Source organism: Haliotis rufescens, unplaced genomic scaffold, assembly GCF_023055435.1.
Source record: "Haliotis rufescens isolate VD_foot unplaced genomic scaffold, xgHalRufe1.0.p SCAF_22, whole genome shotgun sequence".
In the NCBI taxonomy this organism is placed as follows: Eukaryota; Metazoa; Mollusca; class Gastropoda; order Lepetellida; family Haliotidae; genus Haliotis; species Haliotis rufescens.
In genome coordinates this window covers 1,838,048-1,853,638 of record NW_025963913.1, presented here as the reverse complement: position 1 = coordinate 1,853,638, position 15,591 = coordinate 1,838,048, and the positions used below count along the sequence as shown (strand labels likewise).

At 38.6% G+C, this 15,591-nt stretch overlaps 1 protein-coding gene across 1 annotated transcript in view; it reads left to right on the top strand.

Annotated features, from left to right (window-relative positions):
- The window catches only part of LOC125383205 (receptor-type tyrosine-protein phosphatase alpha-like), a 31,236-nt gene extending 15,866 nt beyond the window's left edge, over positions 1-15,370 (top strand). Inside the window, exons 8-26 of the mRNA XM_048401422.1 lie at positions 201-332; positions 2,568-2,658; positions 3,770-3,840; positions 4,566-4,789; positions 5,628-5,715; positions 6,419-6,480; positions 6,710-6,746; positions 6,899-6,996; positions 7,137-7,262; positions 7,612-7,751; positions 8,332-8,467; positions 9,248-9,394; positions 9,558-9,657; positions 9,953-10,026; positions 10,613-10,735; positions 11,440-11,577; positions 12,048-12,184; positions 12,495-12,630; positions 13,041-15,370. Coding sequence (XP_048257379.1) covers positions 201-332; positions 2,568-2,658; positions 3,770-3,840; positions 4,566-4,789; positions 5,628-5,715; positions 6,419-6,480; positions 6,710-6,746; positions 6,899-6,996; positions 7,137-7,262; positions 7,612-7,751; positions 8,332-8,467; positions 9,248-9,394; positions 9,558-9,657; positions 9,953-10,026; positions 10,613-10,735; positions 11,440-11,577; positions 12,048-12,184; positions 12,495-12,630; positions 13,041-13,112 — 2,132 coding nt within the window. The 3' untranslated portion in view covers positions 13,113-15,370. The remainder of the gene's footprint in view (positions 1-200; positions 333-2,567; positions 2,659-3,769; positions 3,841-4,565; positions 4,790-5,627; positions 5,716-6,418; positions 6,481-6,709; positions 6,747-6,898; positions 6,997-7,136; positions 7,263-7,611; positions 7,752-8,331; positions 8,468-9,247; positions 9,395-9,557; positions 9,658-9,952; positions 10,027-10,612; positions 10,736-11,439; positions 11,578-12,047; positions 12,185-12,494; positions 12,631-13,040) is intronic.
- Positions 15,371-15,591: the final 221 nt, after the last annotated feature.

The following is a 15,591-nucleotide window of genomic DNA, read 5'->3' as shown; positions in this document are numbered from 1 at the left end:
TAATAGACGCCAATTCGATATGTTTCTTATGGTATTTTCTGTTTTTTAGAATATATGTAGTATTCCTACATTTATGTAGTAGGACTTATAGATGCATGTGTGTTGTGTAAACGGTTGTGCACACAAATAAACTTATCATTTGCTTGATGATCGATTTATTTGGTCACACAACTAAATTCTGTTTTTTGTTTTCTACAAAGCATGTGTCAACGGTACCTTTGGTGGCAACTGTGAATCGCATTGTGGATCATGCCTAGACGGTGATTTGTGCGACAAGAAAACAGGGACATGTCCCAGAGGCTGTGCAACATTCTGGATGGGAAACACGTGTAGTAAGCGTTGGAATGTTTTTCGGTTCATATCGTATTCATGCTATGACTACAATTTAATTGATTCAGAAGCTGCAAATGTTTACATAAAGGAGCACGACTAATCTAAGACACAAAATAATTCAAATCTGTTTGTATGGGTAGATTGTCGGACGTTACTCTTTCTGCATTTTATTGTACATGTATATTAAATATTATCAAATGTTGATCCATAAATACTAAAGTATAGGAATAGTGACTGAGTTTGGTTAACGCGGATTTGAGCATTATTTCATTCATTTACTATAGTGTGTCAGTTTGGGAGAAAAGCCTAAAGTGATTATTGTTTAAGACGTTTACTTTTGATGAAACCCCTGAGCACGGTATCGTGCTGACAAACCAAGAAACATAATCAGTTCTGTTCGCCTAGTCGTATGTATTTTCACCATGATCGACTAGATTCAGGTTCATGTAGGTCACACTAATATATTGTGGGATTTAAGTTCAGGAATTGAAATCAAGTTCTTTATGGTACATATGTGTGAGGATATCCATTTATAAACTTTAATTTGTTATCTATTTCTAATTTAGTCATTTTGATCAATTCAAATATATGTACTAAGATATTGAAATAACAGAAACAAGTTCTTTTCTGATGTTTACATGTGTGGTTTTTATTTTAATTTTAATTGAAAATAGATCTCGAGTTATATATATAACTATAATAAACTGACGTCCAAAAGAAACTTTACCAACTGAAAATATCAATTTCAGACAAAGTATACATTTTTTTTCGATGAAGTCTATCTAAAACGCATAACCTAAATACAACAATAGTGTATGCAGAAAATGTTAGTCGTCTGTTACATGTTTGCGAGATAACACGCGAAAAAGTGGAAAACACGTGCACCACGGACAACTGCAAATGCACGTGCGGGTAAGGGTATAAAACGATTGTTACGGCAAGTCAGACATCCACAGTGATAAAAAAAACACAAAAAAGAAATGCCACGACTCACAGTCGAACAACGTGAACGAGCCTTGGGTATGGTACAGATGGGAGCCACCCACGCCCATATTGCACGAACCTTCGGTTGCTCCCGTGTTGCCGTTACCAACTTGATGCAACGTTACAGACAGACAGAGCGGACGGCTGACAGGCCAAGAACAGGCAGACCCAGGGTGACCACGCCCCATGATGACAGGTACTTGCGTACCTTGCACCTCCGAAATCGCTTGACAAATGCCTTAGGTCACGGGGTTAGTCGACAGACAGTGGCCAGGAGACTCAGGGCTCATGGAATCAGGGCTTTTAGACCATACAGAGGACAGCTATTGACAGCGCAACATCGTCGTCTGCGATTGAGATGGGCCGTTACTGGCAGAGGGTTGTCTTCACTGACGAAAGTCGATTCTGTATGTTTAGGGCTGATGGAAGACAACGTTTTTTCCGCCGAAGGGGTGAACGAACGGCGGCGTGTTGCGTGCAGGAGGTCGTACCATATGGTGGAGGGAGTGTCATGGTGTGGGGAGGGATCTGTGGGCAGGAGAGGACACCGCTGGTCATCGTTGACGGAAACTTGACAGCTCAGCGTTACATGGTGTCCTTTATCAGCATGACAACGCTAGAGCCTATACAGCCAGAATTGTTATTAACTTCCTCGCAGCCAACAACGTCAACGACCTGCCGTGGCCTGCACGCTCACCAGACATGTCCCCCATAGAACACCTCTGGGACTTGATGGATCGTCGTGTTCGACAACGACCACACTCTCCAGCCAACCGGCAAGAACTGATCTTGGCCCTCCAAGAAGAATGGCGTCAAATCCCACGTGACCGCATCAGACGACTGACTTTTTCTGTGCGTCGAAGAGTTTTTGCGTGTATTGAGGCATTTGGTGGTCACACACGCTACTAATGACTTGTTATTGAACGTGAGCGATTGTTTATGTCCTCTGCCTATTGTCCATGATTCTGAAAGCTCGAGTTTTGTACCACACCCAACTTTGGGGCGCTCTGGCGTCATTCTCGGTCGCGGTATGATTGTCATTTTCAGTGTTGATTATGTTGATATACTGATCTTCTCAATACACTTTACCTTAATGCATGTATGTTTTGTTGTTTTTGAGCAAGAGTGATTTCAAACTCTGGTAAAGTTTCTTTTGGACGTCAGTTTATATAAAAAATAAACTTTGCAAAACATGCACAATGCGTGCACCATGTTTGTTAATGTCAATGTTTACCCATTGTTTTTGACAGAAGACAGTTTCATTGCGGGTGTAGTGGGCGGGACGGTTGCAGCTGTTTTGATCATCATTGTTGTTGTGGCTATTGTCATTTGTAAGAAAAGGTAACTGCTAATCTCACTTTATACATTTTACGGTTATTATCCCCCGCCACGAAGTGGAAGGGGGATATAGGAATGGGTGCCGTCCGTCCGTCCTTCCGTTCGTCCGTCCGCCCGTCACATTTCGTTTCCGGAGCAGATCTTGAAAACCGTACCATATTTCTTCACCAAACTTGGCACATAGATAGATCTAGTGGTGAACTGGTGCCTTTTGATAGTTTGGGATTTAAAAAAAAGTTATTTTTTGAGTTTCCATGGCAACGACTTTGATTTAGACTAAAAATGGCGGTAGTCCTCGTTTCCGGAGCAGATCTTGAAAACCGTACATAATGTCTTCACCATATCTTGCACATTGATAGGTCTAGTGGTGAACTGGTGCCTTTTGATAGTTTTGAATTTCTTTTAAAAATTATTTTTTGAGTTTCCATGGCAACGACTTTGATTTAGACTAAAAATGGCGGTAGTCCTCATTTCCGGAGCAGATCTTGAAAACCGTACCATATTTCTTCACCATACTTGGCACATAGATAGATCTAGTGGTGAACTGGTGCCTTTTGATAGTTTGGGATTTTTAAAAAAGTTATTTTTTGCGTTTCCATGGCAACGACTTTGATTTAGACTGAAAATGGCGGTAGTCCTCGTTTCCGGAGCAGATCTTGAAAACCGTACCATTTTTCTTCACCATATCTTGCACATTGATAGGTCTAGTGGTGAACTGGTGCCTTTTGATAGTTTTGAATTTCTTTTAAAAGTTATTTTTCGAGTTTCCAAAGCATCGACTTTGATTTAGACTGAAAATGGAGGTAGTCCTCGTTTCCAGGAGAGATCTTGAAAAACGTACTATATTTCTTTACAAAAAGGCCCAGTGAACAAAGTTCACAGGAGCTAATGCATTGCACACACCCGACATGTCATATTCGCGGGGGATGTGAGTATTTCATGCTTGTTAAATTTGTTACTATACCTTTTTTTATCAAGTAATCAAACGTGTTTTCTTTGCTAATATATTTCTAATCTTTTGTGGAACAAGTTTGATTTTCGATATCCTATAAGAAAGAGATGCACACATTATACCGTAATGATGATGCAATTGTCATATCTTGTTTTAATAAAGGAAAAAGAGGAAAAAGGATGACTCGAGATTGCAGTCTTCCCTGAGTACATTTCCTGTGGCTGCTAGTAATGGTACATTTAACTTCTAAAGTATCACGTTTCACGCATTCTTCAATTACTATCTAGAATGTGTTGTTATTCAAACAAAGTCAACCTCGGTGTGCTGGTTGCAATTTCATGAAACTAGATCTTTTAAACTGAAACCATACCCCTCGCCGTCTGACATGCCCCTCGCAGGACGTCATGATCAGTGAACCTTGAGATAGCTATGGTGACCAAACAATGCTTTAGGATGCACGGGTTTTTGAGACAACCGAATGTCAGCTTTCTATAATAATACGAACTCTCTCCATTCTTAATCTTGTCAACACCATCTGTTGTCAGTGACAGGTTTTGGTTGGTAAATTTCATACCGCCTCTGTTCCTGAAATTTCAGCATGAACAAAAGAAAACCAAAATAATGCACATGGTCCCTGAAAAATACAAACGGGATTGTGTTTTCCTGTGCACAGAAACAACATTGTCATGTATCTATCACGATATGGCGGCCATAACTATTGTCCTTAAGGGGGAAGCTCTTCATTTTCGAGATACGAAAATCGGATATAATGCTGGAAATGCTTTGCTCATTTGTATTTAGGACATTTAAGCCTTTTTGGTTGATTTGAAATTATATATAATCTGAAAGTCACCTCGTGTAGGGTTCTTGAGACGAATATTGGAGTAAAAGACCTGAATTAATACGATACACAAACATTATATATTCTGTTCGCTTCATTACCTTTATTATCATTTAGACGAACCATCTGGGAGTAAATCCAAACCAAGGCCACCTCCAGCTATAGATGAAGATGAAGATGAAGATGAAGATGCTATGTTTTCTGTTGAGACTGAAGTTGATGTCGGCAACGAAGCTTCCTCTGCCTACTACAACTGGATACAACCTCACATGGCGCTGGATAAGCTCCAGCAGTCTGTCAATGAGAAGAAGAAAAAGGCCTCTTTCAAAACTGAATTTCAGGTTTCTTTTTTCACACTATTTTAGATGCATCTACATTTGCAACATGCTTGACTTCTGTGTTATTTGTGGCGACATTTCCGGAATGGTATTTTGTCATGGTATGAGTTAATATATAAGGGATATTAAAGGTGCAATAAGTATCCCTGAAACGTCGTTAAAAATAATACAAAAGTTGTTAAACATTTCGCTTATTAACTGATTTCAAGTGTCAGGGTTTGCAAACAGTTGCAAGCCAGTTTGTGTTCATTTCTTAACAACCGTGTTCTACGCTTATCATTAACACAGTTCCATTTAATTCATTATGCAGTTTGTTTTGGTGTAACAATAATGGACCCTGGAGTTAAATATTATGAGAAATCTAATATCAGGTAAAATGATTTGTGCTGGCAATCGTGCCAAGCTATCTTAGATTAGGCGCTGTACCAGTAAACAACTAACTTAAAGGTTGCAGTTCTAGGTGCAACATGGAGATACAGTAACAATACAAGGTATTGGGAGTAAAAGGCGTTGGGTAGCATGGGGATTCCAGCATTCGCACATCATGCCAGAAGCCCGGGTTCCTTTCCCCTCATGAGACCATTGTCTGGAGTCTATTTCCGGTGTCACGAGTCGTGATACTGATGTGGAGTATTGCTGACAGTGGAGTAAAATCATACTTACTCACTTACGATAAGATGACTGTATCTCAATAACCTTTTTTTTCATTCAGCTTATGAACCGAGGTCATCAATCTAACACACAAGGTTAATTAGCTGTTAGCTTGAATATTACTGAGTTGTCAACTGGTAACAAGTTTGCATGTTCCTATACACATAATACGTGTAATTCTGTGTCGCAGACCATCCCGTATGGAGCAAGACATCCACATGAGGCTGGTAAGAAAGCAGAGAACAAGACGAAGAACCGCTTTCTTGCACTATATGCTTGTAAGTATATAGACCATTGCAAAGCTTTGAGGGGATACATTACATGAACTAATACTTGCTTTGTCATTGTGATAAAATTTGAATAAACTTCTTCAGACGTTACACGTCGGGTGTTCAAGGGACATTTGCGAAATTATTTCTGTTATTTCGGGAGTTCAATTTGGTGCTAATCAGTAAGTTCTAAGACGGGAAGGCTCACTAATAAATATGTTAGCGGTGATGCAGTCAACTCCAGGACGGTTTAACGTAGATTCGAGATTTGAGGATTGTGAAATATAATGGCAACGTAAGCGTTTCAAAGCTGCTTACATCAATATTCGCCTTTTTGGCACAACGTTTCAGATATGTTAAGTGAGTGAGTATAGTTTTACGCCGCTTTTAGCAATAGTCCAGCAATCTCAAGGCGGGGGACAGCAGAAATGGGATTCACACATTGTACCCATGTCGGGAATCGAACCCGGGTCATCGGCGTGACGAGCAGCGAACGCTTTAACTACTAGGCTACCCGACCGTCCCCAGATGTGTTAAGAATAAAACCTGCTATCGTTACATGTGGATATTAAAACAAGACCGTGAACATATTCTCATACATGTAGCTAATTATTAATTGCCATACTGACAGAGGCAACTTCATTTGGGACAATTATCGTTTCAATGGTTTAACTTTAAATATCCATCAGGCTCACATTAGGTTTTTATTCAGATGATGATTCGAGAGTTGTGTTGGCGGATGGAGATGATTACATTAATGCCAATTATATCATGGTGAGATTACTCCACTATTTCTATATAAATGTCAGCATAATGATTGAATTCATGACCAATATTTGAAATATCAAATATCGGTTTGATGTATTTCCAGATAATCCTGTGCATGGAGGAGTGTTAAAATGGACGTATTTCAATTGTTTTTAATGCGTGTAAAATTGTACGGCATTGAATGTTCCACTTACCGGCAGTTATTGACGGCTTTTAACCGTATATCTTTCCACAGGGACACGATGATACTCCAAAATACATAGCTACACAAGGTACGCACAGTTAGTTTACTTGTATATATATCATCATATATTCATTAAACGTATTGTGAACTGGAAATTACAAAATTCGATTGATTAATGTACGACGATGATCACACATCATGCTATGTTTTAGTTTGTAATACATACTGCTTTGCACATAGGACCCAAACCGGTGACAATCACTGACTTCTGGCGGATGGTGTGGCAGGAGGACGTAACACAGATAGTCATGCTGACCAGGCTGATGGAGATGAACAAGGTAGGATGTGCATCAAAGTCTGTTAGCTATTTGAAAATAACACCAGTGCCATAATATTTAAGGAAACGTTTTTTTCTAAAAATGTTTGATTTGAATATGGGCTGCAATATGAGAGTTCGTTCTAATAATTTATTTTCTAGACGAAGTGTGAACAATATTGGCCTGATGGGAATAAGGCAAAAAAGTACGGACACGTTAAGGTGTTTAATAAGAATGTGACTGTGAGGGCTGACTACAGGATCTACACTTTCCTGCTTCAAAAATTCGTAAGTATGCATAATTGCTTATCTTACCTTCCATATAAAATACTTGAATTTTATTGGTTAATGACGTTTTCATAAATGTCCATGTACGCTACAAGGATGTACAACTAGATACAATTTACATCATACAGATCTAGAACAAGGCATTTTCTGTAATTTCTGTAAAGGGTGTCGTGTACATTAACATTGACTTTAAATGCCCATGGTACACAGAGCCTGAAGATACACAAACTGATTTCCGGGGCTCACCTGGCAAAATTGCTACATACAAATACTTAACCGCAAACAACGGCATCCTCTTTTTGGTTTTGTTGGCTTACTTGTAACCAATAGTGCCAATAAAAAATTACAGGGTGTTGAGAGAACTGTGACGCACTACCACTTCACGTCTTGGCCTGACCACGGTGTTCCCTCTGCCCCTGCCCTCGTCAACTTCTGGAGACTGGTCAAACAGGGGGACATGGACAGGGGTCCCATGGTGGTGCACTGCAGGTAATATATATCTAGATAGATCCCGTGAGGGTATCAGGTCATAGTACTCATCAATGACCACTGTTAGCTCTTGAGTGCCCATGGGTTCCATTGATGTCCACTGTCTTAATCTACATGTAATAAGAAGATGGGGCTCTTATGGTGATTCATTTTTGGTAATGGGGTGGACAGGGGTCATGTCGACGTTCACGATGTATATGGTACAATGCAAGTGAATGATAGGATCATAGACCAATATAGGTAGTGCAGGTAAATTAATTGTGGACACAAGAGGCGCGGTGGAAGAATGTATGTTTTCAAACTGTTCTATGCCACTATTCCCTGAAGTTGGACACAGAAATCGTGGTAATAAGTGTACATTACTGGCGACTATTGGGTAGTTGTACTCCTCGGTGTAAGCAACAACCCTGTTGTAGAACATTGGAGATAATTGGAGAGAAGACCATATACATGTATATGTACAAGACAAGTCAGTAAAGACAATGGGATAAATGAGACCACGGTTGTCTTAGAGATTGCTTGCTTAATTGAATAATTATTTATAAAAATCAAATTCAGTGAATGGTGTTGTTTTGTGCAGCGCTGGAGTAGGACGGACGGGAGCGTTCATTGCCCTGGACTACCTGATTGATGAAGCTGAGAGTGATAAAAGAGTCAACGTGTACATGTGTGTATGCAAGATGAGACAGAACAGGATGAACATGGTGCAGAAAGCGGTGGGCAATATAAGGATACACAGACCAGTAAAGAGATACATTTGGCTGCACTAGATTCGTAGAACGGCGTACATAGCGGATGCCGGAGATCTAATACAGACGTTTATAGCCATGTCGAACACGCTTAGAATCAACACATAAATGCAACAGTTTTTTCGCTCGATCACAGATCAGTGGGCTACTCTCTGTGCTTGTCGGTCGCAGACGCAAAATAGACGTGTTCATACAACATATCAAAGTTTTCCTTTTACTTACAATGAAGATAATTCATTAGGAAATGTCGGATATGTGTCAAACAGGATAAGATGATACTCGTGGTTGTGAGAGTCGACTGTATCTCATCTATATCACTTACTTACCTGGTTGCAATATTTCATGTAACCAGTATATGAACACCTTCGTAGCTTTCAATTGAGCGGAATGGACACTGACTTGAATGGCTCTTACACATGATATTTATACGTAGCGGATTCTGGTGTTTAAGGGCAACCATTTCACAAATGCTCTTAATTTGTATGCCCGTGTGCAAGAAATATAATGTCAGTCAATGTTTTCCTTTTATATTGTTTTAGATTATTAGTTGGTACGTAATCTACAGAGTTGATATGCAGCCATAAAATGAACCATCAGAAGGCGCGTTCCTCAATAAAAGTTCATTTTGGTTAGTGTATTTCTCTTAAAATAGGACTTCTTTAACACTGACAAAATAACAGCATAATTTGGCTCTTAAATCAGCACAATATTTTATTCATGTTGTAATAATACACATGTTCTATTCAGAACCAGTACGAGTTCGTGCATGATGTGGTCCTGGAGGCTCTCAATAGTCGAGGAACACACTACACTTCGTCTGAGTTTGACAAAACGTTTGGTTTTGACAAGACGTTTACAACACAGCAAGAGGGCATACTGAAAAATCAATTTAAAGTAAGCCCATTTTTATGTAGCTGCCGAACCCTTTAAGACCGATGTTTCCATTGAAATGATCATTCTTGAAGCTTGTTTAATTAATTGGTGTAGAGCATACGTATAACACACACTGTGTGATAAACATCTTAATAAGGACCACATGCAATGCCTTTTTCTTCAGCTACTTCAAGTACAGACATCTGACCTGACAGCAGAGACAACTTCACATGCCTTGCTTCCAGGGAACCTGGCCAAAAACAGGAGCCGTGATATCCTCCCTGGTACGTACCACGTCCTACCACATACCCACGATAAAAAGATCATCAACATTACAATCTCATCCAAATTGACCCAATTGTCATTTAATCAGTTCATATTGATAAAAATGATTTTGGCCTTAAGGTAATTCCTTTTGTTTCGCTGCATGTACCTTGTGTATATTATAACAATAACAACATAGTACTGGTAACTGTGTCCATTGTAAGAGATACATGTTCCTGTAAATTGGAAATACACTGTACTTCAGACAATTAGCTTGATCACCATCCAATTCTTAAGCTTGATGTCTTGTCACAGGAAACCAATCACGACCCCACCTGTGTACTCCCGTTCAGAGTCGGAATGACTACATCAATGCTGTGGTTTTGCCTGTAAGCACGCTCTCCATTGTTGTTTGTTATGTTAAGCAACATGTAACTGCAATCGTATAGTACTATATACTGTTTGGGCTAATGTGTATTAGTTTACCTGATATTTTCAGATATCACATTGAACCGTTAAGTGTAATAAAACAATACTTGAACATCCAAATAACATAAACATGACGGTGTCATCACAATTTGCATTTATTGGATAATAGTAAGTCTTGGTGTATATAGTTGATATCATAGTAATAATGACTTCGTGTATTCCTTATATACTTTTGTCCACCTTGTGTCCATAAACCATATAATCTTTATAATCGTGCGTCCACCCACCTATTCCTTATACATACAGTCATTTATTTAAGTCAACCACATGCCCACTCACCATTGATACCCCAGTAATACTGTCATGTATTGTGCATATACTGTTAGCCTACTGGTTAAAGCCTTCACTCGTCACGCCGAAGATCGTGGTTCGATTCCCCACATGTGTGAAGTCCATTACTGGTGTATCCTGTCGTGATATTGCTGGAATATTGCTAAAAGTGGCCTAATATCATACCAACTCACTCACTCACTGTATTTACTCTAGTCTATACTTCGGCCATCAAGCCTGATCGTCACACAGACCCCCCTGCCAGACACTGTGGTGGACTTCTGGAGACTGGTGTACGACCATGACTGCTTCACCATTGTCTGTTTGGACGACTCCAAGGTAATACTATTGTGATAAATGTTGTCGTTTCTACATTTGAGTATTTTTATGTTGTCTAAAAAACACACTCACTTCAAAGATTGTAAGAAATAATACCTTTCATTGTCCGAAAGCATGTTTAATGGATTATACTTAATGGATTAGTGGAATATACTTTATATATCTGCTGAAAGAGATCTCATAGGTGAGAGGCAAAATAGTGATGAAAGGTATATGAATGGTGATGTATATATCAGTGACGACACAGAGCATGATTTGATTTTCCTGGTCTACATGTAACATCCGCCACTCACACAATGATCATTAAACATAGTTAGCGCCATTAAGTAAGGACGTGGTGAAAACTCCATATATGGTTGACAAGCTACATGTCATATTCAGTAAATTCCTTTGAATGTCTGCCAAAACATGTCTGTAAGGACTTACCCTAGCCATTGACGGTGAAACCTTGATTGAAATGCTTAGTAGTAAGCAAAATGTGTCTTTCCATGAAATTAAAAAACGAAATCTATGCTCTAAAGTATCTGACAATTGAGAAATGCAGACACCACAAACTGGATATCATGGTATTTTGCTCAACATGAAGGACACATCCACGTATGGAAAATCGCAATCATCTCTCTTGTACAGCTTGGTACAAAGGCTGCCATCATTTTGAATTATGCTTACTTGAATGTAATTAGTAACACTCACTTTTTATCCAGGATACAGATGCAATGTACCCTAAAAAGAACAAAGTGTTAAAGAATGGACCATTCAATGTGATACAAGGGGCAACCAACTCAAACAATGACGAGGCATTCTACAACGAGAGAAAATTAATGCTTGCATATGACAAGAAGGTTGGTTCTGTCGTTATGTTATTTCAAGCAAGCAAGCAAGCAGTGAATGAATGCGCGTCATATTGCTCGTTCAGTAGGCATTTCTCATGAGAAAGTATAATCATTATATCTCAGCTCGTCAGATTCAAAAGCTTAAGGCGGAACCCATTTCGCCTCAACGATGACATCATGGTAGCTGTTGAGAACATTTAGAACAGAGAAGGACCAACATTGTTAGCAAAAGTGTATCGATGTGGAAAGGGATAATGTTAAAAATAATTTACATGTATTTATGTCAAGTCATTCTGTGTGAGGCTTGGAACATACCAACCCCCCATCGTATGATAAAATGGGAAAGCATGACTAGTATAAAGACAACTGGATACTCTGGTTTTGGAAATGTGATAAGTCATATTGTTCAAACATATATCAATTTTTATTTTTGGAGATCTGCAGTTCATGAAGAAGGTAAATGTTTCAATACTGTTCAGGACAGCGAGCAGTCAGTGACATTGTTCAGTCTGCGGTCACAGGACATGATGTCCAACAGTGCCTCACTTCTGGAACTGATCAACGTGGTGGACAGAATCATCAGCTCTGCTGACCACACAGTTCTTATCCACTGCCAGTATGCATTTACCTTCTTCTTCCCCCACCTTACAATAATATACATAATTATGAATTACGGGAATGATGTAAAATAAGAGACATTCATTGCATGTAGCACGATATCAGGTAAATAATGAGGTATTAAACACGTGCTTATCATTTGGACAATTATAAATATACAAATAGTTGGTTTATGATTGATATTGGTTAAAAAAGATATATACATATTGAAACGTGTGTGGATAATATCAAAAGAAGATGTTGCTTCCACAGACATTATATTTACCGTTCTATGTACCTTGCATGACGTGATGGTTTCTATGAACCAGTGACGGTGCCGGAGTGAGCGGCGTGTTCTGCAGTGTCCTGAATATCATCAGCAGACTGATGCTGGACAGAGACGTGGATATCTTCCTCACCATCAGGGAACTGCAGCGTATCAGACCTCAGTTTGTACAGTCCTTCGTGAGTACAATAACTGATCCAATTGATAGTTAAATGACAGTACACGGTTACATATGAAGTCGTTGACATTGTGAACTAGTGATAGCAATCAATATGTGCTGACACAATCAAAATTTAAAATGTTACATGTATTTTCTTGAGAGATTAAACAATTTGCAAAGTTATTATTTGCAAATTATCGACTTTTAGCCTTGGAGCATACTTTAAACATGGAAAAGAAACTATTCGACATTGTTTTAACAGGAAGTTTTGCATGGCGAGATCTATATTCCTTATAATCGGTTGTTCCACGTAATATAACAATCACTCTGTGGGTATAATGTTTAGTCTATGGTACTATGACAATAATATGTGCATTCAGTATTACTGATGACGTTAAATGTTCATAACTAACTGTATGTTATTTGCAGGACCAGTTCCAGCTGTGTTATGATGTGGTGAAGGAGTACAATCGTTCTGCCAACGTCTACACCAATATGTGACACAGAAAGAGAATTACACTGTATTGTACATAAACACGGATAGTTTTTGAATGATGGGTGTTTTTTAACTTTGAAAGGCTTTATCATAATCATGCTTAGGCTTCAGTACTTCTTAATTACTGGCATATAACCAACTTTTATTACATTTAAACGTCGATTAATCAAAATTATGAATCATCGAAATGTTTTGAGTTATCCATACTACAAAGCTGATATGTTTGCGAGGAACCGTGGATCGTTATGTTAAATTGATAATGACATATCAAGTATTACAGTTCGAAAAGTAAACCCCTGGTCAATAAAATTTCATTCATTCACAATGGTCCATTTATTGCTCACAAATGTGTACAATATGCGCGGAACCCAGGGGTTATATCGAAATGCAATAATAAACTTTCAAAGATAAACTAAAGCCATGTCAACTTTTAAAAAACATTGCTCCGGTACAATCGGAACTGAATTATTTATGATCCGGATTAAAAATTGCTCATATCCTTGGAAACCCTGGCACAGGAGAGTAGACGTTACCTTTCGAAGCTACAACAACAACAACAGAAGCTACATTCGTATATCATTTATTGTACAAGTTACTGTATGTTTTAATCGGCGTGTACATGTAATTATTAACGATGCATTGCCGAGATGTTCATTTCGTACTTGATAAAGTTACAAGTCATTGTTGCATTGAAAGAATAAAGAACTTGACATATAGTTTGTTATCTAATACATCCTGTCATTTCAAGATATATAGGCGGACACGCAGTTGAATATAATACTGGCATCGCGCGGTTAAACAAAGTTCTATTATTCACATCACATGCGTATCAATTGCATCTTGACTACAATTCACCATCCACATATAGCACACATGTACGAATATCCACATGCACGAAGAATGAGCAGTGTGTACTTTATTTTATAATCGAACTATATAGGTGTTATAAATATGCAGGCCCAGAAGTTTGAATAAATATGAAATATCTTAGGTTGTATCTAGCATCTTCGTAATTATCAGTTTCATACTAGTAATTTGATAAAATAATCTACTGACCCTTCGTTACCAACTATCATATTACAACCAGTCAGTATCTCTCGGTCTGCTCGCCCGTTTACATTCAGGCCTCTGAAACCTGACAACGTGAAGTACGAACAATGCAGACCATACATAAAAAAGCTTATATTTATACAGTCGTGAGGTCTCTGTAACCTGACTGTGTTCATTATCTAGATGTCAATACCGACGCGTCGATATTTTCAAGTTATTTTGTTTATTTCATGACGCAACACCGACATGAGATCATTATTATGACTGACATGTTCAACTGAAATTATTGCGCACTAACTCTGCTTCGAGCGATCTCAAACGAGAAGAACCCAAGTAATATGATATCAGTGTACAAATGAGGATGTGGCTTCATGTTGACACCGGCGTAATGTTGACAAGGATGAAGGTATCACATTATCCTATTTTTGATAGCATGGGTCGTGTGCCTCTACACTTTCTTCCGGGTTACATGTACATGTCATGGGCATCTTTTCACATCAAATATGCGTATTTTGTGTTAGCAGTGACTGCACCCAACTACTCTCTGTAGCCAGCGCTAATTTTCAATCATGTTTACTGTACGTGAGACGGAAATACATTTTTATTAAACATGTGTAATAGTCTCAAAGCACGATCAGTCGCATCCTACGTCGTGAACCACTTCAAGCAGATATTTAACAGGTTTAGTATACTAATAGTTATGCCCATGAAGCTCATGTTCCTGCATGATAAGCACTTTTTGCAAATACATAACAAATAGCAAACAAACTGGTAATGGTCAAAAATATTTTTAAGTGATGAAAGTAGTTTTCTCTCGTTTCCGTCACATGTTTTCATTCCCCAGCAGCAATGTGTTTTGGCAAAGTCACACTTGTCCGAAATTAGCTCCTCACATGTCGAAGTCATTCGATCCGTGAAACTTTGCGGGTCCCGGTGACCCAGATTCCCTGTTGATTGGCATGCCAAGTGTCATTTGCATAAGGCCATCCATATGTTTTGTATGTGTTTTTCCCCTCAAACCTCCACTAACTAGAGAGCGGGCGGACGAATTAAAATATATTATTTTTTACAAAATGTCTTTTAATTATTGTGTTAGATATTTCATGACATTTAAAAAAAGTTTGAACACTTGGCACTAGAATCTAGTCTATGAAATAAGTTATGACGTAGATCGAGTCGCTTTGCTTTGAATAAACAACTGAAGAAAGATAAAGTTGACTTTGTTTTTTATGACTGTGCAATGGTAGATCTATTAGTATTTCTTTTATTACATCCGTGCACATTTTCCCCAGCGGCAGGAAAGAAATGAGACACGACAACTTTATATCATTTCACGTCGGAATGGAGATAACACACGGACAGTCTCACATACTTCGAAACGTTGTTTAGATAAACATTAGTTCACATTTATTTCCATGGTCATGTGTGTGAATA